This window comes from Nasonia vitripennis, assembly GCF_009193385.2.
Source record: "Nasonia vitripennis strain AsymCx chromosome 2 unlocalized genomic scaffold, Nvit_psr_1.1 chr2_random0007, whole genome shotgun sequence".
NCBI lineage: Eukaryota > Metazoa > Arthropoda > Insecta > Hymenoptera > Pteromalidae > Nasonia > Nasonia vitripennis.
The window spans coordinates 711,078-737,557 of record NW_022279614.1 but is presented as its reverse complement, the minus strand read 5'-3'; the positions used below and the strand labels follow the sequence as shown (position 1 = coordinate 737,557).

Genomic DNA, 26,480 nt, shown 5'->3' with positions numbered 1-26,480 from the left:
AATCAGGTTTTACTAAAAATCCCTGCTTCTTGTATTTATGGGATAGTAGAGACAGGGTAAATCACTACGTTAAGAAAGTATGGCCAACTAGAACACATTTTGAACCAGGATCGAGGAACATTATACGTACGCCATTGATTGACCCATCAAACTATCTGCTACCACCACTTCATATCAAACTTGGCCTCATGAAGCAGTTTGTTAAAGCTCTGGATAAAGATGGCGATTGTTTCCAGTATTTGGGAGAGAAGTTTCCCGCAATAAGTGAAGCTAAATTAAAAGAAGGTATTTTTGATGGTCCTCAAATTCGTACTCTATTTTAAGACGAAACATTTATCACAAAAATAAACGACACAGAAAAAGCTGCATGGCAAAGTTTTAAAACTGTTCGTGAGAACTTTTTAGGAAATAAAAAGAGTGAGAACTATCAGGAACTAGTTGAACAAATGTTGGAGAATTTCAAAAATTTGGGTTGCTTGATGAGTTATAAAATGCATTTCTTACATTCCCATCTTGATTACTTCCCTCTTAATCTAGGAGATGTCAGTGACATCTCCTAGATTAAGAGGGAATCCTTGACTCGCGTTCGATTCCTGGTCTCGTGTTCGATTCCTGAACGTCTAGATCGATCACGCGTTCACTGTTATGCGCTCAGTTTCTTCGCACGGTTTTTATGCGTACTCAGTCGCTCACTGGTCAAAATTCGCAAGACAAAAAAACAATTTTGAACTAATTCGCAGTTCGCTACGTATATTGGAATTTTACCGAAAAATCAACGCAACTTATCCCAACTAAAGCGCCTCGAACAAATTCATCCGTCAAAAAAAAATCCGAATCGGAGAGCACTTGACGCGCGCGTATAATATACTTTCGGTTCGAGTATAGAATACGCCGTCGAGCTCGCACAACTCAACTTCGACGTAAACACAGAATCGCGCTTGTTTACGTCGCTCGCCGCGGTCTTCTCATATATATGCGATCTACCGCGGCTGTGTACTGTGTACACGCTATAACGATGCTACCGAAATCTTACTGTTCTCTTTCTCGCGAATATTTCGCGCTCGCGAATATTATATGGCGTTCCCGCGCGCGTTTTCTTCTACGATTTTCGTTGATGGGTGGTGCTGCTGCACCAAGTCGCAAAGCTGTAGCCGCTGCTACTGCTGACGTGATACAGAAAAAGGACTCAGCCCTACTTACTCGCAGTTGCCGTTCTCAGTAGGCGCACACCACACACTCTACGCCGATGGTGTTGCTGGCTCACTCTCTGGAGCCGACGTCCTCTCGTTTGAGCGCTGATCGGCAGGCCGGGTTGTCCTTGGTTCTTGTAGCAGGAGTTGGCTTGGACGTCTTCTTCTCGCGACCACACACACTCTCACACGCTATCGGTCGTCGCTCGATGCAGTCAGTTTCACACACAAGATCTGATGCGTTTGCACCTATGGCCGGAAGCTATCTGTCCGTTCGACGGATGCGCGAATCTACCTGATTTCGCACTTCGTTACAATATATATATATATATATATATATATATATATATATATATATATATGTATATGTGGCGGTCCTCTCCTACCACCACATACGGCCCGACGCGCCGCCTAGAGAAGCACCACGACGTAGCGAGCGCAAAAGGGGAGCTTAGAAGCTTAGTCACTTTCGTGAATCAGTCACGGCCTGGTCGCCGGTGCGAATAGACCTAGTCATCTTGTACATAGTTTAATATAATCTAGTCACAATCAGCACTCAGTATTATCTTTATTCCTTGTACCTTGTCTGTTCGTCCTTGCATACCTTATCTCCTATTAGGGAGCGTAGAAGAAGAGATGCAATTATCTAAATCTATATATATAAGTGTGTGTGTGTGTGTGTGTGTGTGTGTGTGTGTGTGTGTGTATTTCTATTATACTATAATACTAGGGGGATACCCCCCCTGCTCGCCTCGCTCGTAAACCCCCAGGTTCGTTGCAAATTGGTGTGCCAGTGTCTTCGAAGATAACACGTTTTTTTTATATTGAAAAAAATTTTACTGCCACTGTTTTTATTAGTTTTTATTAGGCTTACTTTAATATCTAAAAACATTACAATTATTACGCTAGGCAAATAAATTCAAGTTATTACAAAGTCTTCACAAAAAAAAAATTCTTGTATTTTTCCCAAACAGTTTGTGCTAATGATAATTTGTTTACCATTAAAAACGAAGCAAAAACAAATGCAATTGCTTCGGTATCATAATTGTACGTGCCTCATCAAATATATGAAAAATTTCTTCATCGTTTTCAATTAATCCTATGGCTATTGCTGTTTCAGTAAATGTTGAATACGTTTCATTTTCAAAGTTCTTTAAATCATCAAATGAGGTCGCCCCTTTGACTCTATGTAATATTAATTTTAAGTGAAATAACTTTCGTTCGTTATGAATCACACAGATTAATCTTTCTAAAGGAATTGCATAGTTTTTACTTCTAATCCACTTCTTTTCTGTAAGAACATTATGTTCTGGTATATCATAATACAAAAAATTTCTGCCATAATCATCAATTTTTTAAATTTAAAACCATGCTGTTAAAGTTGTCTCGTGATTGAGAAAATCTAAATCAATGTTGTTTCCATCAAAAATTATTATTTGTTGATTCTGTAAATAAATATCTAATTTAACTACACTATGAAAACGTACACAAATTGGTAATTCTTAAATACACCATGCAGCTTCCATAGGCCCTCCGTACACTGAAAAAAAAACACAGTCGTTTATGCTGTAAAGTCCGCTAGTTTTAACCGTTCTGCCACCGCAACAACTGTTCAGTAAGAACAATGGTATGCCACTGGTAATTTTGGCGAGTAGCGACTCGTAAAATTGGTCACTTACGCGGGACACCATCAAAAACGACTGATTCTTTAAAACTACTGAACTCTACGGTAATTTTGGCGAGTCTTCGTACAATGACGGATTACTGGTGCGAGTTCAGTTAAAATGGCTGTGTTTTTTTTTTTCAGTGTATCTACAATCCATGTATTCTGCTATTTCATCGTATATTACTTATCGTTACTTATCGTATCTCCATCATTTTACTTACTTTAATAAAATCACGATCATGTCCTTTATGTAAATATTTGTATAAATATTTGATGCTCATAATAGATGCACAATATTTAACATGAATATGGCAGTTATATTTTCTAAGAAGAGTTGGATTATAAGGAAGAATCATTCTTATATCAACCTTTACAGGTTTATAATACTAGGAATGAAGGCGCGCTTCGCGCGCACTTGATTCTATCTCTGTCTAATAACACTGGTAGAAAATCTACCATAAGTGTTGGGCGGCACACTAACGTCTGCTAATATTTTATAAGCATGTAACATGTTACTAAATCCCTCAAAACTATTTTTTAATAAATATATTAATAATGCTCAATGTCGTCATCATTGGTTTGAATAGTGAATTTGAAGAAAAGTTCAGTATAAGAGTTAGTGGGTTTGTCTATCATTACAATGCCATTTATTTGCATTATAAAAAAGCTATACAACTGAAATTTTACATAGATACTTACTATGCTACCTAGAAAACATGCAACCTACATGATTATGATTTAACTGTTTTCATTCATATTTTCACATCGAGGCACATATGAATTTTTTAATTTAGCGTATCAAATTTTGCTTGTAGATAGTCACACTGAAAATACCATCTCTAGCACATTGTATTTCTGGTTTCCAGTGTATTTTTACATGAAGAAAGTGATAAGTATTTTAGCTTTTTTGTCAAGGCATTAATTAGATTTTTGAGACCGATACCTGCTTCTCCATTTTTGCATTTTTTCTCATTCGAAAACTAACAGGTCTAGAAAGCTCATATTTTGCATATAGATTTCTTTTGTGATTGTGGAAAGATATTTAAAGTTGAATCAACGTTAACTGAAATACTTTTGTGTTCGACTACAACACCCATGATAATTATTTAGTCGTATAGCATGAGTTTGCATTCACATCATTGTTGGAGTCGAAATCAGAAGTTTTTCAGTTAAGGTCGATTCAACTTTAAATATCTTCACAATCACACACTCATCATCACAATCACAAAAGAAATCTATATGCAAAATATGAGCTCTCTAAACCTGTTAGTTTTTGAATGAGAATAAATGCAAAAATGGAAAAAACAGGTATCGGTCTCAAAATCTCTCACAACTATTAAAAGTCAAAATTCTAATTACCTAAAACCTTGACAAAAAAGCCAAAACATTTATCACTTTCTCCATGTAAAAATATGCTAGAAACCAGAAATACAATGTGCTAGAGATAGTAGTTTCTGCGTAACTGGCTATAAGTAAAATTTGACCTGCTCAATTAAAAAATTCGCATGAGTCTGGATGTGAAAATATGAAAGAAAACAGTTAAATCAGAATCATCTAGGTTACATATTTCTAGGTAACATGTCTAGTAGCCTTTTTACAATTCAAAGAGCATTGTATAGTGATAGACTTAAACTTACTGACTCGGATAGTGAACTTTTCTTTAAATTCGCCTCTCAAACCTCACCGAGGGCGACTTTGGGTACAGAGACACAGTATATCTACAAACTCTTTATTCTTTTAATTGAACTTCTCACTGACATTTAAAAATAAAACTAAATAATATTCACACACTTTATTACTACTTCAAATAGGGTTAGGGTGCCATTTTCCAATACACATGATGTAATACTACACACTCTTGGTAATGATTAATTTTTACAAAAATTTCTTGATAATTATATTACACATATTATATCTGTTATCAAGGTTTCCACATTTCATTTTAAACACCTTAAACATTTCTACCAGGGTATGAGTTATGACTGTTTTGAGGGTTATGAATTTAAAGAGCGGTTCTGATCTCGTTGCCTAGGCAACCAACCAGCAACCAATCGGAATCACGTATTAAATGCTTCACAACAAAGGCCATCATTTGTTTAAGAGAGGAAAGTCTTTTGTTTTAGAAAGAGTTTTTATTTTCATTATTAAGACACCGATATCTAGAAAAACCGTTCTTTTCAAATTGCGTTGCATCACACAAAGCTTTTGAAAATTTTTTTTAACAAGTTTTTTTAACTAAATCATAATATAGTGTTTTTTTTTAATGAGGTCCATGTAACATACATTTGAATAATAATTCTTGTAATTTCACATCATTCTCATCAGAAACTTCAGCTGAAATATGTTCCCCAATCTTATCAGGATTTGTTAATTTTGACTTATGATCCAATACTAACAATAAACGTGCGTGCGGAAAACCTCTTTTTTGAAATTCAATTACATATACATAAGTAATAATTTTTCCAAAAATATTCTCACTAAGATTATCTGCTAGGATTGTTCTAAATTTACGATAAAATAATTTAACAGTAATTGTTGCAATATCATTGCATGAAGTTTCTGGCGGAAAGTTGTTTAGTACTGTTTTTAACTCAGGTTATTTTACATTAGTTGTTATCGTAACAAATATATCCGGCGGGCTGTCTATTTTTCGCATTATTGCCATTGAATCAAGAAAGCTTTGGTGCACGTTTCAAGGACTTCCTATATACGTTGATGACAAAACAAACAAATTATCTAATCTGTCGTTATTTCCAAACTTTTTATTATTGTTAAGCGCACTTTTTGTAACGTGATCAACAAGACCTTGATAACATTCTACACGTAATTTTTTCAGATTATATCTTAAAAAATTCAGTCTACAATATTCTAAAATGATACAAGCTTGAATAATATAATGTTGAGTTAATCTTCCACAATATAAAATAGGACTAAATTTTGACATAGGCATATAAGCTAATCGATAAGAATAATATTCCAAAGAAGATACATTTTTATCATTGTTATGATTTTGTTTAAACATTGGATTCCATCCGATATCTCCGTAAGAAAACATTATAGGGAAAATAATAAAATCTGTGTAATAAGATAATTTATTCAAAATACGAGTTGGACCTATTTCTTTTAGGGTTTTTTTAACACAAAGATCATAATAATTAGGTTTATACGGGCGCAGGGAAGGGTAAAAGGGTTAAACCCAATACGCGTGCACTTAATTTTCAAAGTCGCTGGGTAAATTTAGGGGGAGAATCAGGGGGGAAAATTAGGGGAGAAAATTTCTCAACCTGTGGCGGTGGCGGCGGTGGCGAAACTTTTTTATAATATAGAGAGATTATATATATATGTTGAAACACTGGGGTCTGCTAGCGCAGACCAGCGTTCTTAAATCTATGTTCGCGCGCCGTTACGCTCCAATGCATACACGGTGGCGGGCCGCCTCGGCCCAGGGCGCCAGGCATCGATATGCCAGGGATCCCGCGATCCCCTTTCCGTGTGAGCGCCACCGTGTGTTGGGACCCGACGGCGTGGGAGATAAGCTCGGCTAGCTCTAAGGAAGGGGTGGAGTATCGAACAGGGTCGTGGGTCATAAAACTCATTAAGGCTTGCTGCGGATATGATATGTCGTATTTATTCTTCATTTTTCCTCTTAACAACCACGGCAACCTGCCAAAAACCTGCGGCCTCTACAGTCCAGAGGCACTACGTTGAACTAACTAAACTACTATGCGGCACGTCACGCCGCCGATCGAGGTCATCGTGAGTAAGAGCGAACTTCTACACGCGGCCCCGCAACGATTTTAATAATTCTAACCTCCTTCCGGGGAGATCACCCGCGCCCACCGAGCAATCGACGCCACCGCCACGCTCGTCAGCGCGCCGTCCACCAACTTGTCGGTGCGGGCGAATACCCGCCTCGCCTCTCTGATCGTCTTCCGGCCCCGACGACCAGCGCGTCCGTCGCGGCGTATTCTCGCGAGTTATGCGATTTCCCCAGCCCATCAGACGCTTATTTTTCCATATACCGCGTCGTGTAAAACCCGTACTACTATAATAACTTCCCGAAAACCACCTCACGAGGTGATGACCTCGACACGACCGCGCGACGACACACAACACTTGCCCGTCCTCTCCGCGCACACTCGTGCATTCTGACAGCTACTTAACGGAAACTCTAATAATAGCTAACTTAACTTAATCGCTAACTTACTTACTAACGGTAGCTCGGTAACACGCAGTAATCGGTAGCTGATAGGGATAGCGGGGGTGAGGAAACGATAGCGGGGAGGTAGAATACGAGGGGAGAGCGATAGCGAGGAAATATGCACAATACGTGGGTAACGATAGCGGGGAATTGTGCGAGAGCGAGAGCATGGAAAAGACAAACGGTAGCTTGAGCGGAGGGTAACGGTAGCGTGAAAGGAACGATAGCGAGGAAAAACGAGAGCTTACAAAATTCGCAACAGGCGACGAGACCTCACGGCACTCGACTCGCCGCCCTTGCCACGACCGTCAAGGTGCATTGCGTCGCACTAACCGTGTCGCGACGCGTTCATCCGAGGCACAGCCGCACTAGTTTATTCGCACGCTAAGTACACTGTTACTTACTTGCTACGATAACGAGAGCGAAGGCGAGCTGCAATGGCGCGCGGATACCGGGACAATCGAAAACCTCGGTGAGCAGCGCAGACGTCCTATCGGTAGCAGCGTTGCGGAGCGCAAGAGGCCGGGCTCTCCCGACACAGCGGGTTCTTCTGTGCGCCTACTCACGGCTCGACCTGCCACGTTGCGAGGTTGTCGTCGCCTCTCTATTGCGCGGCGCAAATTTTCCACTTGTAACGTGCAGTCGAACTGCCACGTTACAACTCCCTTCTTCCTGGGGTGGAGGGGTTGCGCTGTAGTGCCATGCAGGGTAAGGTGGACCTTGCTGCCTTGCAAGGTCGGCTGCGCACCACTTCGACGATCCTGATCATCGTCTCTTGGACCGCGTCTCGGATAGGAGGGTTGGCGCGGAGGAAGGCCTCGATCTTGTCGACGTGTCCGTCGAGGGGCTCGTAGGCCCACAGTGCCTCGTACTCCGGGTACTCCGCGTCATCTGTCCTTTGTCTGTCGCGTGGTCTCGTGTGGGGTCGACGAAGGGGAGGCTCGTCGTCCGAGCGTGGTCTCGTGCGTGGTCGACGAACGGGAGGCTCGTCGTCCGAGGACTCCATATCCCAATTCATCGATTGGGATTCCCCCTCCTCCTTAGGGGGTCGGGGTCGCGACGAAGGGTGCGCCTCAGGTGTAGGTGGCGTTTGGGGTGCCTCGGTGGTCGGTGGCGGCTGAGGTGCCTCGGTGGTGGATGGTGCCTCAGTGGAGGGTGGCGCTCCACCCTCGTCGTCGCTGCTGATCAGCACGTAGTCCCCTTCGATGTCGACGTCCACCTCGAAGTCTGAGGTGTCCCCCAGAAGGGTGTCCTCGTCTGCCGAGGACGGTCGAGACATGGCTGTCTCGAGGTTCGTCGCAGTCACGTGAGCGTGCGTATGTGTCGGTAGCGTTCAAGGGGTGTGTTTCGTGCGGTAGCTAGTGGTGGTACGTGTATGTGTGTGAGCGAGAGTGAGTGTAGCTGGTGTATGTGAGAAAAAAAAAACTTGAATGAAGCGGTAGCGTGCTAGAAGCGGAGATTCTGGCGATAGCGTGGGTGATGTGCAAGCCTGGAAAGAATGGTGCAGCGTTAGCGGGGCAAGATGGAGGGTAGTGCATCTGTTCAGGGTGTGTTGTCTGTCTGTCTTGAAGGATTGTAGCGTTTGAGGTCGGTAATGTGGATGCGCGGTAATACTTTACCATCTCCTCCGACTAATTCGTAAATTAGTGGTGATATCACTTTCGTAATCGTGAATGGACCTTTGAACTTATTTACAAGCTTTGCTGCTATATTTTTAGCTGCATTAGAAACTCGGTTCTTCACCCATACCTTCTCACCCGCTACAAACGTTATTGCGCGGTGCTTTTTGTCGTAGTGTTGGGCCTGTTGATCATGCGCTGTCTCCATGTTGTATACGACCCAGTCGTATATTGCTGTCAGTCGTCGCATGCGTGCAACCCATGTTGCCTCGTCTGTTTTGTCTATGTCCGGTATTGATTCTAATTCTTTGCGCAAGCTAAGTACGGGTAATGGTTCTCGGTCAAAGTTGAGGAAGGCTGGTGTTACCCCTGTGGAGGCGTGTTTGGCAGTGTTAAATGCGAAATGAAAATCGAGCAAGTGTTTATCCCAATCTCTATGGTCCTGACCAATAAATGCACATATCATAGTTTTTAATACTCTATTAACCCTTTCGACTGGGTTTGCTTGCGGTCTATAGGGAGGTGTGTTCGAGTGGTGGATTTTAAGTTCGGTAGCTAGCGATGACATCATGTTATTCACGAATTCCGTGCCGTTGTCTGTTAGTAAAACGCGAGGGGTTCCCCATCGGCTAATGACTAGGTCTAAAAGTGCATCTTTAATGTTCTTTTCGGTAGCTTTTCTCACCGCCCTTATTTCGACCCATTTTGAAAAAAGATCTTGAATTACGAGTACGTATGCCATGCCAGACTTACTCGTTCGAAAAGGTCCCATTATGTCCGCCGCGACTACTACCCAGGGGTGCTCGATTACTCTTTGACCTAGGTGCCCCGGGGCTAGCCTCTGTTCGACTTTCGTGCGTTGGCATACGTCGCAACCTCTGATGTAATACGTTACATCCTTAAACATTCCGGGCCAAAAGTAATCCTGCGATAAACGCGCGTATGACTTTTCGATTCCTGAGTGTCCCGCTTGGGTAGTCTCGTGGGCTTCAAAGAGTGCTTTTTCCCGTTCTATCGTTTTTAGAACTAATTTCCATTCCGAGCCGTCGTTAGTTATCGCGTCCAGTACCGGATTTTCGACCCTGTGATATAACCGTTCGTTAATAATTTTCCAGTCTAAGAATTTTCTCGGATTATTCTTTACGTCCTCGATATACTTATCATACCAGTCTACGGGGGTATCGGAAATAGAAGCTAGCGTTTCCGTTGTACTTTCAAACATTCGCGACAGTGCATCGGGCACTTGATGTAGGGCTCCCTTTCTATGTATTACCGTAATATCCTGTTCCAGCAGTAGCATTGCCCACCTCCCTAATCTAGCTTGAGGGTTTTTGAGATTTTGCAACCACAGTAAGCTGCTGTGATCCGTAATGACCGTAAACGGGGATCCGTCCACGTAACGTCTGAATTTGTCGCACGCCCATACGACCGCTAGGCATTCTAATTCCGTAGTTGTGTAATTTTTCTCCGGACTTGACAGGGCTCTACTTGCGTACGCAATCACGTATTCCGTATCATCGATCGTTTGGGTCAAAACTGCTCCCAGCCCTACCATGCTCGCGTCTGTGTGGATTGCAAACGGTTTTTCAAAATCTGGTCTAATTAGGATAGGGTTCTTTTAAGGTGTCAAATGCTTTGGATTGCGCGGGGCCCCATTCCCATGTTTGTTTCTTATGGAGTAGTCGGGTAATTGGTTCAGTTATCGTCGCGAAGTCTTTGATAAAGCGACGGTACCACGATGCCATCCCGATAAAGCGTCTGACTTGGCGCAGCGTTTTCGGTGGAAAGTAATTTCTAATGGGTGCCACTTTTTCGGTGTCTATTTTCAACCCTTCCTCGTTGATAACAAAACCCAAGTATCTTACCGACGCGCAGCAGAATTCGCATTTATCTCTGTTTAGCGTTAAGTTCGCGCCCTTGAGCTTATCGAGAACAATTTTTAAATAACGGAGGTGATCAACAAAGTTTTCTGTAACTATTAATATGTCATCTAAGTAATAGAATACGTGTGGTTGTAGGCCCGGGCCTAATATTTTATCTTGCAATCTTTGAAATGTACTTGGCGCGCCCGAAAGGCCAAAACAAAGTCTTTTGAAATGAAATAAACCGCGTCCCGGTACAATGAAAGCTGTTATTTCCCTGCTCTTTTCCCCTAATAAAATTTGAAAGTACGCTTGTTTAAGATCTATTGTCGAAATATAGCGCGCTCGCCTTAGATTATCTAAAATTGCGTCCATCAGTGGGAGTGGATAAGCGTATTTCTTTGAAACTTGATTTACTTTACGTAAATCGAGGCAGAATCGATATGTACCGTTGGTTTTCTTTACCATAACTACGGGTGATGCCCAATCGCTATGTGAAGGTTCGATGATGTCCTGACTTAGCATCTCGTCCACTTCCGCGTGAAGTGCCTGTTCTTTAATTTTCGAAACCGGATAGCTACGTTGTTTAATTGGGGGGTGTCCGTTTACGTCGATTTTATGCTGTAGTACCGTTGTTAGACCTAATTTTCCCGTGTCAGGTGGTAACTCGCGCCTAAGAAAATCATTGAGCCTTTTCTCTTGCTCGCGGTCCAGGTCTCTTAGTCCGCAAGCCCGAGAATCGGTTTCCGTCATTGCGGTTGTCATGGGATGGTCGAATGTAAAGTTCTCCTGTCTGTTACTACGGAAATTCCACGTGCATGTCGAGAAGTCAATATTTATTTCGAAAATTTCGAGAGCGTCAATACCAAGTATCAAGTCATAGTCCAGTTTGTCAAGTACGCGTACCGTTAACTGTTTCGCCACTCTTTTGATTTTAATTGATAATTTGATCCCGCCTTTAATGGGTTCTACCGCACCCACAGCTGTAGTTACATTTCCGCGTATATTATTAACTAATTCTACGCCGTAGGTCATTGCGCGATGATAAAGTTCTTTTCCGATGAATGTGCTTGAAGCGCCCGAATCTACGAGAGCCAGTATTTCGGCGTACTCATACCCAGTAGTATGAGTGCGTCTTGAGGTCGGGTGTGCTCACCCTCGCGTCGCGGAGTGGGAATTCGCCTGGGGGACTCAGTCTCGCGTCCTGAGTCGACAACGTGTTTGTTTCGGGAATCACTCCAAGCGGGCCTAGACTTAGTCTATTTCCCTCCCCTTTACTACCACTAGCTGCCCCTGACATCGAATCAATGCCTCTTTCCACATATAATGCATCTGCGAGGCGTATCTGCAAGTCCTTGAGTTCGCCCCCTGCATTTAAGTTTCTACTCGAAAGTTCCGTGCGCAAGTCGTCTATTGTCAGTCTCAATACCCAACGGTTAATTTCTTCCTCCTTTTGACCTGCGTCCGTCATTGCTTAGAAAAAAAATTATATCTTTCGTTATTGCACGAGATACGGTAGTGTAATTTTACTTTTTGATAACAAAAAGGAATTTAATACCGTGCCTTTTTACGGTAACTATTTTGAATCGGTAGCTGTGTGAAAAAAAAAATTTTGGTTTAATTTTTCCGATAGCCACGTGTAGTGCGACAGTTAAAATTCACTCGGTCCTAATTTACGATAGCTTTGTTATCAAATTTACGGTAGCTTGATTGTCGAAGACAAAATAATACTCGGTATTAAATTACGTTAAATTATTTTTCCGTTAGCTGTTCAGTAAGGTAACAAAATAACAATCGGTAGCGTCTTACGATAGCTTGAATTTCGGTAACTGTCTCACGCTTAAATAAAACAATAATTAATAGTCAATCACGGTATTTTAATTTTTCGGTAGCTGTGGATTAAGGAGGCAATTATAGTCGGTAATATTTTACCGTATAACTTGGTCATGTAATTACTCGGTAGCTTGCGGTAGTTGTATATTACGAGAGCGAGCTAAAGTGTGTCTAACTATATTCTCCCTTTTTCGCTTTATTTTTACTTATTAGTGTTGAATAAAGGTTTTCGCTAAGGTCGCAATTGTTCTTAAGGAGAGAGAAAAAAAAATTATTCAGCGCTCGATAGTTCGCAGACAACACTATTGGCACCGAATGATCGAAAAAGGAAAAATCTTCACGCTCCAGGGTAAAATTATTAACACCAAAATTTTTAACACTTAATTCACACGCATAAGTGTGAAAGGTACTAACGAGAAGTCTCCTGGGTATCACCAGCCTCCTCAACTTCAGCTTACCTTAATGTCGAGTCGTCGATATTATACGCAATTTATAAATTTTTATACAAAAATAGGTCGGAAAGATGGTTGATTCACTTAAACTCTAACGGTGCTCTTTCGCCCGAACGCTCACGATGATTCTATAGGTATAGAGTCACGTGCTGTGCCTGCGGAATGATTAGATCGAAAGTGATTCGAAGTTGACCGGTCGGGATCTGAGGTCGAAGTGAGCGCATCGCTGCTGGCGTCAGTGCGCGAGAGCGCCTCTACCGCCATGCGACGTGCTTGTGCGTCCTTGTCGCCGACCTTGTAGGTTGGCTTGCCTCTGTTGATGTACCGGGCGAGTCTTGATTTGTTGTCGTTTTCGTTTGTTTATTCGACACTACTTGGTTAATATACCGCACGTCTAACAAGGAAAGGTACCCAACCCGAACTCACCGATTTTGATGATTTTCATATATGTTGTAGAACATAAAAAAATAAGAGACACGTATTTTTTTTTATCGGCTAATTTTCACTTTTAAGGGGTAAAAACCTCCCCTAAAGTTAACCCCCAAAAAGCGTTTTTTTTTAAATATCTCGGCTTAAAATTAATATTTTTCAATGAAACAAATTGGAGGTTATTTCTTACAAAAAGAGCAAGTATTTCATGGTGATTTGAAGAGTAAGGGTAGCATCCCCTATTTTTTAGGGGTTGAAAACATATATTTTTTGGCATAATTTTATAATAAAAATGTTTAAACCGACTTAAAAAAATTGGAAAAAATGTTTAAACATCCTTAATAACAAAATTTAGTTGACGTCTTTCGGTGTTTTCATAAATATTACCCCTAAGGGGGTAAACCACCCCTAACACAAAATAACTGTAAATATGTAATTCAATACATAATATTTCGTAGAAAGTTTGTATATAGAGGTTTTCGAGGTCGCTGATTACAAATCTGTCAGATTTTGAAAATTCAAAATGGCGGATCCAATATGGTGGACGGAAATATCGAAAAAAAAGTTTAACTTTCAAAAAAACTTGTTTACAAATGTGTGATCTTTGTAGCCTGTACATGTGAACTAAAGAGCCTTAAACCCTAAACCCCTAAAGAACAAATAGGCTAAATGGTTGTGCATTTTAACCAAACGACTCCAAACCCCTAACCTCCAGACAAGCCGAAGGCCTATGCTTTACCGTAGACACGAGTATAGACATATTACCGATATTTTATTCTATCATTTTGTATGTAACAAATAACGTCTCGTTTTATGTTTCAATCAAAGATTATTTATTTTTCTGCTTTTATAAATTAGCATAATTTCAAAAGTAATTTCATAAATTATAAAGTATTTCATAAATTGCATAATTATATAATTTTATAAATTCAAAAAGTACACACTTTTTTGCAAATGAAAAAACATAGGTTAATAAAATTAGTTTATCAAACTCTTTTGCGTTTTGTAATAAAATTTAATGTTGTCAAACTTGGGAGTTTTTCATTGTTACAATTATTTCGTAAGCCAAACGTTTTTTAGATGAATTCTCGAAGTAATGATTATTGTATCTATAGTAAAATATTTACAGTCTGGAATTCCATAATAATACTATTTGATACGATTTAATGAATTTATCAAAAAATCTAAATTTAATAATAAATATTATTCTAATTATTATTATTATTTTTCATTATCATTGCTATTATCAGTATTACTGTTATTATTGCTATTGCAATTATGCTTATTCTTCTTCTTCTTATTATTATTATTATATTACTATGATAATTTTTGTTATTGGTAAAAATACATAAAAGAATATTAATACTCGAACTTCATTAGCAATTAAAGAACACGTTGTTATTGAAAGGGAATTTTATATGCATTCATTAGTTTAATGAATGTTATCGTACATTCAATGATAATTCCACAGATAAATGTCTTTCACTCATAAAAGTTGTTGACAATATGTGCTAATCAGTATGATCTTTTTTTAGATTGTTTTCATCGAGTGTTTACCTCAGCTGCCTGTGTTATTTTTTAGGCAGTGAGTGAGTTTTGTGGGTATTCTAGTTCGATGCCGGAAAGTACGAATAGTACGTCTTTTTGTTTGTCAGTGGTATCATACAGTTGTAGAAAATTTTCTTTAGTGATTTTATATAGATTTACATTATTCAATTTCAAAGTGAATAAAAGTTGAATAAAACCAAAAATAGAGTTTTCCGAACATCACAAAGTGGAACGAGAATTCTTCTCCAATGCATAAATTAATGATTTGATTCAATTTACATTCACTCGTTTTATTCTGGTAGAAATGTAGCAGTCGTGCCTTACATGCAAAAACACAGCTTGTATAAATTTTACCGCTTGTTTTCATTTTAGATTGAAAAATGAAAATTAATCCGTTAAACGTTCTAAACTTATTATTAGCATACTTTCAAGCGTTAAACATACCAGATAGTGTCACGAATTATCACGAAACAGAGTTGGCCGAAAAAATAAAAGAAATTTTAATAGATGCAACACATGATTTCAACGATGTAGAAATGATTACTGATGACTCTTTGGATTTTCAAGAAGAGTATAAAGACCATAATGCGGAAATAATTGAAGATGAAGTGCAACATCATTTTCCTGATCCGGATATAGCACCAACAAATCAATGTACAGCAGATAATGAACTAGATTTTGAATACAAAAAAAGAGCTGTAGAATTTTGGAGAAGTAGCAAAACGAAGCAAAATTTAAGTCTCAAAACAGTGCAAAACAGATTCAAAAAAGTATCATCTATTAGTCAGCTACGTCGTTGGGCTCATTCAATTAATAAAGGTGGCACGTATAGAGAAAAAGTAGCACAAATTTGTCAGTATACCCTGGATAATTTTCAAGCAGCTCTCGACAGTGGTTCAATTATCCATGATGAAGATATAATTCGATGGGCCTTACAAGCTAAAAAAGAAATTGGTTTTGATGATATTAGATTCAAAGCTTCTAAACATTGGTTACTCAAATTTAAGCAAGCACACCGAATAGTTTCTAGGAAAATAAATAAGTTCATAACAAGAAAAACACTAGAAAGTAGTGCAGAACTTACGGCTAAAGCTGAAGCATTTATCGATGACGTTAAATCGTGTATACCAAGGATTGGACTCGAAAATTTATATAATACAGATCAGAGCGGATTTCAGCTAGAAATGCATTCTGGAAGAACATTAGCAGTAGAAGGAGAAAAGCAAGTGCAATGTCTGGTACAGTCAATTTCAGCAACAACGCATAGTTATACTATACAGCCACTAATATCAGCTACTGGACAAGTGTTGTCACCGCTATTTCTTGTTTTAAAGGAACCAAGTGGCAAGTTTGGCCCTATTGTAGAACAAAACATATTTAGACCAGAAAACGTGTACTTGGAAGCATCCAAATCTGGAAAATTAACAACAAGTAAGGGAACTAATAACAATTTTTACATTGTAATATCGTTGATCAGTTAATTAGTAAGTCGTTTAATTGCAGATCACTTCAAAATCTGGTTGGAAAAAATATTTTATCCCTATGTAGGACATCACTCAATACTATTACTTGATTCTTGGAGTGGTCATTGTGACAAAGTTATAGAAGAAACAATGCCACAAAATAAAATTATTAACATAAAAAAATTCCAACTGGAACCACAGGAAAAATACAACCACTTGATGTCTATGGATTCCGTATTTGGAAAAACTTTGTCCGAACATTTTCTGATAATGTAATGTTAATGGATCATGATATGAATTTACATGTGAGAAATAATATAATTAAACTTCAATCATTGGTTCACAACCAACTGTCTTCACCGAGATATATAGATTTGTTTAAATATTCCTGGTATAAAAGCGGTTACGTCAATGAAAAACCAGATAAATTTGATAATCCTATAGATTTCAGTTTTGGAAAGTCTTGTGCAACACATTGTGAAATAGAAGGGTGCACAAACATTGCAATTGTACGATGTGGTTGGTACAAAAAAGCATTGTGCTTTAAACACTTTTATGAGGACTACCATTATTGTAAAAACATCGTAAAATAATATATTTTATGCTCAATACAAAAAATGCACTATGGCAAAAGATAAAAGATTGTAGATTATTATTATACTCTAATATTATAAACAAAAATACATTATAAGTTGAATTTACAATAAAGGAATTTCAATAACATTCTGATAACAATTTCTACGGAAATTATAAAACTGCTTCACACACAGAATTTTCTTGTTTACAAATTTAGGAATTTGAGGTGGTTTGGTTAAAAAGCACAACCATTTAGCCTATTTGTTCTTTAGGGGTTTAGGGTTTAAGGCTCTTTAGTTCACATGTACAGGCTACAAAGATAACACATTTATAACAAGTTTTTATGAAAGTTAAAATTTTTTTTCGACATTTTCGTCCACCACATTGGTTCCGCCATTTTGAATTTTCAAAATCTGATATCAGATTTGCAAAGAGCGATCTCGAAAACCCTTATATACAAACCTTCTACAAAATATTATGGATTGAAGTATACTTATAGTTATTTTGTGTTAGGGGTGGTTTACCCCCTAAAGGATAGTATCTATGAAAAAATCGAAAAACTTAATTTGTTTATTATAGATGTTTACAATTTTTTTCCAATTTTTTTAGTCGTTTAAAACTTTTTTATTATATAAAATTTTTTTTCGATATTTCCGTCCTATTGGTTCCGCCATTTTGAATTTTCAAAATCTGATAACAGATTTGTAATCAGCGACCTCGAAAACCTCTATATACAAACTTTCTACGAAATATTATGTATTGAATTACATATTTACAGTTATTTTGTGTTAGGGGTGGTTTAGCCCCTTAGGGGTAATATTTATGAAAACACCGAAAGACGTCAACTAAATTTTGTTATTAAGGATGTTTAAACATTTTTTCCAATTTTTTTTAGTCGGTTTAAACATTTTTATTATAAAATTATGCCAAAAAATATATGTTTTCAACCCCTAAAAAATAGGGGATGCTACTCTTACTCTTCAAATCACCATGAAATACTTGCTCTTTTTGTACGAAATAACCTCCAATTTGTTTCATTGAAAAATATTAATTTTAAGCCGAGATATTTAAAAAAAACGCTTTTTGGGGGTTAACTTTAGGGGAGGTTTTTACCCCTTAAAAGTGAAAATTAGCCGATAAAAAAAAATACGTGTCTCTTATTTTTTTATGTTCTACAACATATATGAAAATCATCAAAATCGGTGAGTTCGGGTTGGGTACCTTTCCTTGTAAGCACACGCGATAGCCGTTATTATTCGCAAGAGCTGATTGTATGTTCAACGGCTTGACCATATTTACAATTTTGTGAAGGCCCGTGAGCTTTAGAAGTTGCGAGCGCGAGCTCTGTAACTGTTGCTAACTGGATCGCAAGTGAGAGCTATTGTCTTATTTGTCAGGAGTATCGTGCAGCAAGTGTCAGCAATGCTCGGTATACGGTAGCTGCGCGGCGATTTGCCCTTGTTATTGTACGTGTCGATTCGTCCGCTCGATCCGTCTGTTTACATGTGTGTCGAGTCGGTATAGTTTGCTTGTAAGTTCTTATATATATATATATATATATATATATATATATATATATATATATATATATATATTTAAACGCATAACTTAATTCTACTTCTTACTTATCTAACTATTACTATCTAATTTAAATTCGCATTTTATTTTACGTTATTTTTAAATTAAATGATTTTTTTTTAATTCGGTAATCTTTAACATACACACTCGGAATTCACAATTCTACTAATTACTCCAATTCGTACATTCGAAATCATGCCATGTACGACCATATCAGCCCGCAGCAGCCCGCATGAGAATTATTTTACGAGCAAGTTGGGCGCCAGTTGAAACACTGGGGTCTGCTAGCGCAGCCCAGCATTCTTAAATCTATGTTCGCGCGCCGTCACGCTCCAATGCATACACGGTGGCGGGCCGCCTCGGCCTAGGGCGCCAGGCATCGAGATGCCAGGGATCCCGCGATCCCCTTTCCGTGTGAGCGCCACCGTGTGTTGGGACCCGACGACGTGGGAGATGAGCTCGGCTAGCTCTAAGGAAGGGGTGGAGTATCGAACAGGGTCGTGGGTCATAAAACTCATTAAGGCTTGCTGCGGATATGATATGTCGTATTTATTCTTCATTTTTCCTCTTAACAACCACGGCAACCTGCCGAAAACCTGCGGCCTCTACAGTCCAGAGGCACTACGTTGAACTAACTAAACTACTATGCGGCACGTCACGCCGCCGATCGAGGTCATCGTGAGTAAGAGCGAACTTCTACACGCGGCCCCGCAACGATTTTAATAATTCTAACCTCCTTCCGGGGAGATCACCCGCGCCCACCGAGCAATCGACGCCACCGCCACGCTCGTCAGCGCGCCGTCCACCAACTTGTCGGTGCGGGCGAATACCCGCCTCGCCTCTCTGATCGTCTTCCGGCCCCGACGACCAGCGCGTCCGTCGCGGCGTATTCTCGCGAGTTATGCGATTTCCCCAGCCCATCAGACGCTTATTTTTCCATATACCGCGTCGTGAAAAACCCGTACTACTATAATAACTCCCCGAAAACCACCTCACGAGGTGACGACCTCGACACGACCGCGCGACGACACACAACACTTGCCCGTCCTCTCCGCGCACACTCGTGCCTTCTGACAGCTACTTAACGGAAACTCTAATAATAGCTAACTTAACTTAATCGCTAACTTACTTACTAACGGTAGCTCGGAAACACGCAGTAATCGGTAGCTGATAGGGATAGCGGGGGTGAGGAAACGATAGCGGGGAGGTAGAATACGAGGGGAGAGCGATAGCGAGGAAATATGCACAATACGTGGGAAACGATAGCGGGGCATTGTGCGAGAGCGAGAGCATGGAAAAGACAAACGGTAGCTTGAGCGGAGGGTAACGGTAGCGTGAAAGGAACGATAGCGAGGAAAAACGAGAGCTTACAAAATTCGCAACAGGCGACGAGACCTTACGGCACTCGACTCGCCGCCCTTGCCACGACCGTCAAGGTGCATTGCGTCGCACTAACCGTGTCGCGACGCGTTCATCCGAGGCACAGCCGCACTAGTTTATTCGCACGCTAAGTACACTGTTACTTACTTGCTACGATAACGAGAGCGAAGGCGAGCTGCAATGGCGCGCGGGTACCGGGACAATCGAAAACCTCGGTGAGCAGCGTAGACGTCCTATCGGTAGCAGCGTCGGCCCGCCACCGTGTATGCATTGGAGCGTGACGGCGCGTGAACATAGATTCAAGAACGCTGGGCTGCGCTAGCAGACCCCAGTGTTTCAATATATATATATATATATATATATATATATATATATATATATATATATATATATATATATATATATATATATATAAAATTTTCGGTAGAAAGAGTGTATATTGTAAATATTTTCAGTAGTTATATATATTTTTTCATTTACATGATAAGAAAAAATTTTTTTTAGACAAATATTTTTTGTTATTTTGCAGAATTTAACCCAGGTTGAACCCCTTAAAGCAGTCAAAGAGAATCCAGAAAATTTTCTGGAATGGAGAATTGTGGGGGGGGGGGCGGATGTATGAGTATAAACCTGATCCTGATATCACAGGCGCCATTTTGCAACCGCGCCATTAAAATATTTTGAAATATACACATCTTTTCAAATATTGGGACTCGTTCCACCATTTTAGCTTAAGTAATTTATAGTACATTACGATATGTGTAAGTGTGAACTACCGTTGTGTAATAAAATGCCAACTTAGGTTACAAGTATAGTATACTATTGTATAGCATCTGCCTGTCCCAACTATCTGTGACATAAACGCGGACTTATGTCACGCAGTGCAATAAAAAATATTTTAACTTATTGTCTTTTTTCACATTATATTCATCAACGTATACTTATATAAACATTTAGAGCTGCTTTTATATGTTGCAAACACCTAAAAATTTTTTCACTGATTTTATAACTTTTTAAAGTTAAAATTAAAGTCTTAATATAAAGATAATGAATTGCAAGGACAGTCATAGTTTTACTTTCTTGGGATTCTTAATCATGAAAATTCATGCAACCATTTTCTAGTCCATACATGTATTAATGTATTTACATTCACTTATTTATTTATGTACTCGTATTACCCCTATTGCAATTTTTAAAATCTAAATACAACATCTTTTTTAGGATGGAAACTTCAGTTACTTTATCAGTACCATCTCTTCTTGCTCCCAATTCAGTGCAAACGACAGGACAAAAACCACAAAAACAGGTAAAATTAAAAAATTTCTTTTTAAGCTTAACCTTTTCTTCAAATGAGAATCATTGCATACATACATACATGCAAATTATAAAAAATTATCACGATAAGTCGTACTAAACATGCAATTCATTTGGTCGCACCCTGCAAAGAGAAAATCGGTTTAAATTTGTAATAAAGCACAATTTAAAATTTGCAACTTAGAGAGAAAAAATTCACCTAGCATACTTCGTACATTTTTCGCGAACACTCTAGTTTCAAATATTGTGGATCTGCAATGAAAAAACCTAACATCCGCAGTATCGCACCTGATTGTAAACTTAAAGAGTTCTGTATATAATTAGAATGAGATGTTTATAATAGCACATTTAAAATAATATGGTTCAAATTAATAAAGGTTTATACCTCCAATCCTGTTAGTTTCTAATGTATACTACATAACATTTTTACATAATCTGATAATTCTAGGTCTAATTAGTTTGTACTTCACTGTAGTTTCATGCAGAATATTAAAAATAATGTAAAATAGCTACTGAATTTTTTTTGACCTAAGTGAATTGGCGACTGCGTTTATAATATGTATGAACTCGTTTTCACTCTGCAGTAATTTAATGTTTCTAAGTAGGACTGTTCGCTTGTTTTTCTGTGCTCAATTTTCGCGTGGAAAAATCTCATATCGACCTCATTACGAATTTAAGTCCTATGAGATCTCATGGGAAATCTCAAAAGGTATTAGTTTCTTAATTATTAAAAAAATATCAAGGGACGCAGCAGCGTCCCGATGGCAAGTATAAGTTTTTATACTCTGTGCCATCGGGGAGCAGCGCGATCTTATTATACTTTGAATGTGCTATTTAACCTAAATGCGTTTTATTACATCAAATGATTTCTTGTCTGATATGTCTTAGATGCTTATGTTTGAGTAATGTGTCTTAAAGATTTTAACGAGAACTTTCTAATGATCATATTATTTTGCTTCAAAAATTTACAATAAGGTTATATTCATCAATCAATGCAATATACTATACTACGCCGCAAATGTCTCCAGAATATATTAATTATGCGCAACCCTAATGGTAAAAGAGTGATAGAGGTGTCCGCTAATGGTTGCTGCCTTTTACGAAACGAATCTCAGTTGCTGAGAGCCGAACGCACGGAGTAAGCATCTATCTACACAAAGATTCTAAGGAAAGAGGACTAGATTTTTCAAGCTAGAAGTTGTCTAGTTGTCCTTATCTAGTTTATCTTGCATCGTTTACGAACGAGCATCAGTGTTTCTCTGAGAAGACAGAGGCACATGCGACATGTGAATCCAGAGAGTAAACAGCAGCGTGCTCTACATCAGCGAACATCTTGTGACCCTTGGTTCATATCGGTGGACTGGAAACTGTGCACCGGCCAATCCTTTATGACATGCAGGAATGCCACAACAGAGAAAAGCGAGTTCGACACTTCGATCCACGGAAAATCTATGAGCTCGTCTTCAACTTCACGAGCTCTCACCGCTTGAGCTCAACGACGACCCCATTCCCTGCAATGCCGAACTCCATATCTATAGTTGTTCGACTCTTACTTCAGCCTCCTCAATAGAAACTATATGCTCTCTCCAAGACCTTATACCCTTGTTTATTTGAAATGAGTCGACAATGAACGACAAGGTCTTCCTTCTTCTTCCGTTACAGCGGTTTCGGTCAGCCCTTACATATTAGTGCTGTAGAGTTCGCTACAATTAGCTAACGTTGCAACAACGTCTGCCGGAGCTGCTCCGACGACCAGCAAATGACACTTGCGGCGCTCAAGACCATCAAGTGGAAAACAACGCGTTAGACAACAAGAGCAAGCAAATAAGTTTACGACAGAACGTCTGATCCAGTTACAGGACAAGGAGGAGGCGATAGACGTCAACGAGGAGCCGACGCGGCCCTCATAGATTGGCAGTGTCGGAAGTCGGACCAACCTCAAGCTTCGCATATCCATGACACCCGGCCACAAATCCAAGCCTACCGCTGCTGTCAGTCAGCATCATCAAGACCCTCACGCCTCAGATAATCTAGGTTACGCAATAGCAACAGCAGCAGGTCCTCAAAGACAATATACGCAAGATAATAAGGCTCTCGAGAAGTCGTAGTAATTCATAACTTTAATTAAACGTATGAAACGGGTATAAAATCGGTTTGAAAAACACCTTTTACAAGGTAAAATGTTGGCAACTATAAGTTTTGTCTCCACCCTGGCGGAAAATGAGCCAACAGTTAATTATGGTTGGCCAACGAACCTGCTAGAACTGTCACTTTGGCCAACAGTTTACCGTTAGTAAGCATTTCTACTAGGGCATAAATATACCCTAATGAATATAGTGAAATCAATTTTATATATGACAAGCATCAAGCATTAAAGTTCAGCAGGTGAGATAAGATTAACTGACTAGTGGTTATTAAAAAAAAACACAATTTTTAAAAATATTATTTTAATGCACACTTGCCGTCCCGTCGTCTTATAGTTTATCGATGAAACATTTAAATTGTTATTATTAAGGTGTAAATCTGTTAAATCATATTAAAATTACAACATTTTTTTATTATAATCTAAAAGGAGCTTTGCTTTATTGTAAAAATCTTTAAATATATCCGTCAAAATTTATAGCAAAGAAAAAATCTCAAGACAAATTTAATAATTTGCGAAAATAATAAGTATTTTTGGAATCATATTGGCTTTACGATTCTTGTTTTTTACCATAAACTTATGCGGATAGATGAAGTGTTTTATTGTATTTCTCTGTTTTCATTAAAAAGCCGATAAATTTGCATATTTGTGTGGGGAATGATCGTTAAGTAATCAATGTGTTGTTTTAAGTCAGTACACATCGTAGACTATAAAACGACGGGACGGCAAGTTTGCATTAAAATAATATTTTTGAAAATAGTGACCTTTTTTTTAATAGCCACTAGTCAGCTGATGTTATCTCACCTGCTAATTGATTTCACTACATTCATTAGCGTATATTTATTCCCTGGTAGAAATGCTTACCAACGGTAAACTGTTGGCTAAAGTGACGGTTTTAGCAGGTTCGTTGGCCAACCATAATCAATTGTTGGGTTATTTTTATATTATATTATAGATTTATTTAGGGATTGTAATTTACTTGCGCTGAATATTTAGCTCAAAATAAAAATAAAAACCGCTGCCAAATCTTTTGGCACTTAGCTTTCTTCAAAATCAAGTGGCGCGGTAGCCCCACAAAGGCGAGTTTCAGAAGCAGACGAAGCTTTGACGCCCGTGACACTATTTACTTCTATATTGGTATCCGAGATTTTACTTTTAAGAAAACCGATACTTTCTATAATTGTTTCTAAGTGATTTTTATATATTATCACATTTGCGTGCTAATCAGCGATTTTTAATAAAAGTTGTCAAAAAAAAAAACGCTGTTATTTATATAATACAAACAATCTTTTATGTGATTTGCTTAAATCATTATCTTTTTCTCCAGTGTGAAAGGACGGTGAAGTTATCTGCGTATCAAAAATGATAAGGAATTGCTTTTCCACCTTTTTTACATATCCTTACGTTCCTCATATCATTGCGGTGTTACATACAAAAAAACATTACTGCGGCGTCGTATTAAATTTATATTACAGTATTACTAAAGTGATTTTGTCTATCAAGCATAGACAAAATAACTTTAATAATACAATAATATAATATCTACCACAATATTGTTTTCTCAAGAAAAAATAATAATATATCACAATATCCAGAATTAAGAGGTTGCTGGTGCATACTCTGCGTTCCGGAGCAGTAACAGTAACTAGGTGGCCAGGGTAGGCGATGATAAGGTACATTCAAGGGCGGTGTATAGGTGTACAGGATGGCTGATGACGACGTTTAGGTGGTGCGCTCCATGGTTTTTAGTGTCTAAGTAAATAAATCATACGAGGACGGCGTGTAAATGTACAGGGTAGCCGATGACAAAGTCTAGGTGGTGCGCCCTGTAGTTTTTGGTTTCTAGGTAAATATGTCATACAAGGACGAAATCTAGGCGTTGCACTTCATAGATATTGGTGTATGAGTGTAATAATAATATTCGTAGACAGCGTAAATTTATACCTATTCATATTTTCTTAACATACATTATCAATCATAACCACCGAACTAATATTTTGCGACCGAACAAATAAGTGTTTTCATGTTAGTGATAAAAATGTTACAATTAAGTTATAGTCAAAAGGTGCTAAAAATGGGGTAAGGGTAAACATTTTGAAAAATAAAATTGAGAAAGGGTAAAGATTAGAAATTCAAAATTTATAAACAGAGATTTTAAAATGAAAAAATGTATAAAACAAAAATGTTGCATTAAAATAATGCGAAAGGTGATATTTGTAGTTAAAATATTGCAAAAGCGATATTTTTAGGAATTTCCAAATTTAGGTTTTCAAAATTATACCTTTTTAATATTCTGGTACTTGAAATTTTACCTTTCGTTATAATTCAATTCTTAATTGTTGCCTTTTAAATATTTATTTTTCAAAATTGTTACCTTATCCTTAAAAATGCTTATATTTTCTTCTTGGGCAAATATAAAATACTCAAAAAAATGTACCAAAAATGACTAAATTGAATAAGCAGCCGCGGACAGCCGATAGGAACAGGCGTGGGTGTGATGAGCCCACACTGTCGAACGCATTCATCTAGAAAAGCTACGCAAGCACCACAACAACAAAAACACTTCACATTATCTCTTATCTCTCAATCTATCTCTTTCCTCACACATTACAAAAATGGGCAAAAATCCTGCTGCCGAGGAGGATGCGGGAGCGATGACAACTGCCCCGTAAGGGGATGTGTAGAATGATTCGCCACCTGGTCTTACGCGGTAATGATGCCAGCGAAGGCGCGCTGTCTTGCAGGGGGGCGTTAGGATGCGAGAATGAAACCGTAGTGTGTCTGACGACGAATTGACACTGTCCTCGTCAAAGTCGGAAAGCTCTCATACTTAGTTCTAGAGAGGTATGGGGGTTATCACCTCTAGAACGGTGGACTCACCTGCGATCGGAATAGGATCCGAAGCGCGCGGGTTTAACATAACATCATGGCTCAAAAAAATCAAATCCGAACCAAAAGGGACTTAAGGGTCGGAACTTGGAATGTTCGCAGTCTATACAGAGCAGGTGCGTTTAAAGAACTCGTAAAGGAAGCTGATAGGTACAATCTAGATTTGGTAGCAATACAGGAATCGCGGTGGCCAGATGGCGGAGTACTAGCATCAGGTAACTTCACGTACCTGTATGGGGCCGGGAGTGGGGGATCTCTAGGCACCGAATTTCTCGTAAGCAAAAGCATCATACATTCGGTTAAAAGTTTCAAATCCGTCAATGATAGGCTCTCGTAC

The 26,480-nt window shown here is 38.8% G+C and overlaps 1 protein-coding gene across 4 annotated transcripts in view; it reads left to right on the top strand.

The window, feature by feature from the left end:
* LOC116416484 (SKI family transcriptional corepressor 1 homolog-B) overlaps positions 1-26,480 on the top strand; it is a 767,432-nt gene that overhangs the window by 290,081 nt on the left and 450,871 nt on the right. For all 4 annotated transcript variants that reach the window (XM_031925220.1, XM_031925221.1, XM_032601564.1 and 1 more), the window contains one exon: positions 21,019-21,103. In XM_031925220.1, the coding sequence (XP_031781080.1) occupies positions 21,020-21,103 (84 nt within the window). In that variant the 5' untranslated portion in view covers position 21,019. The remainder of the gene's footprint in view (positions 1-21,018; positions 21,104-26,480) is intronic.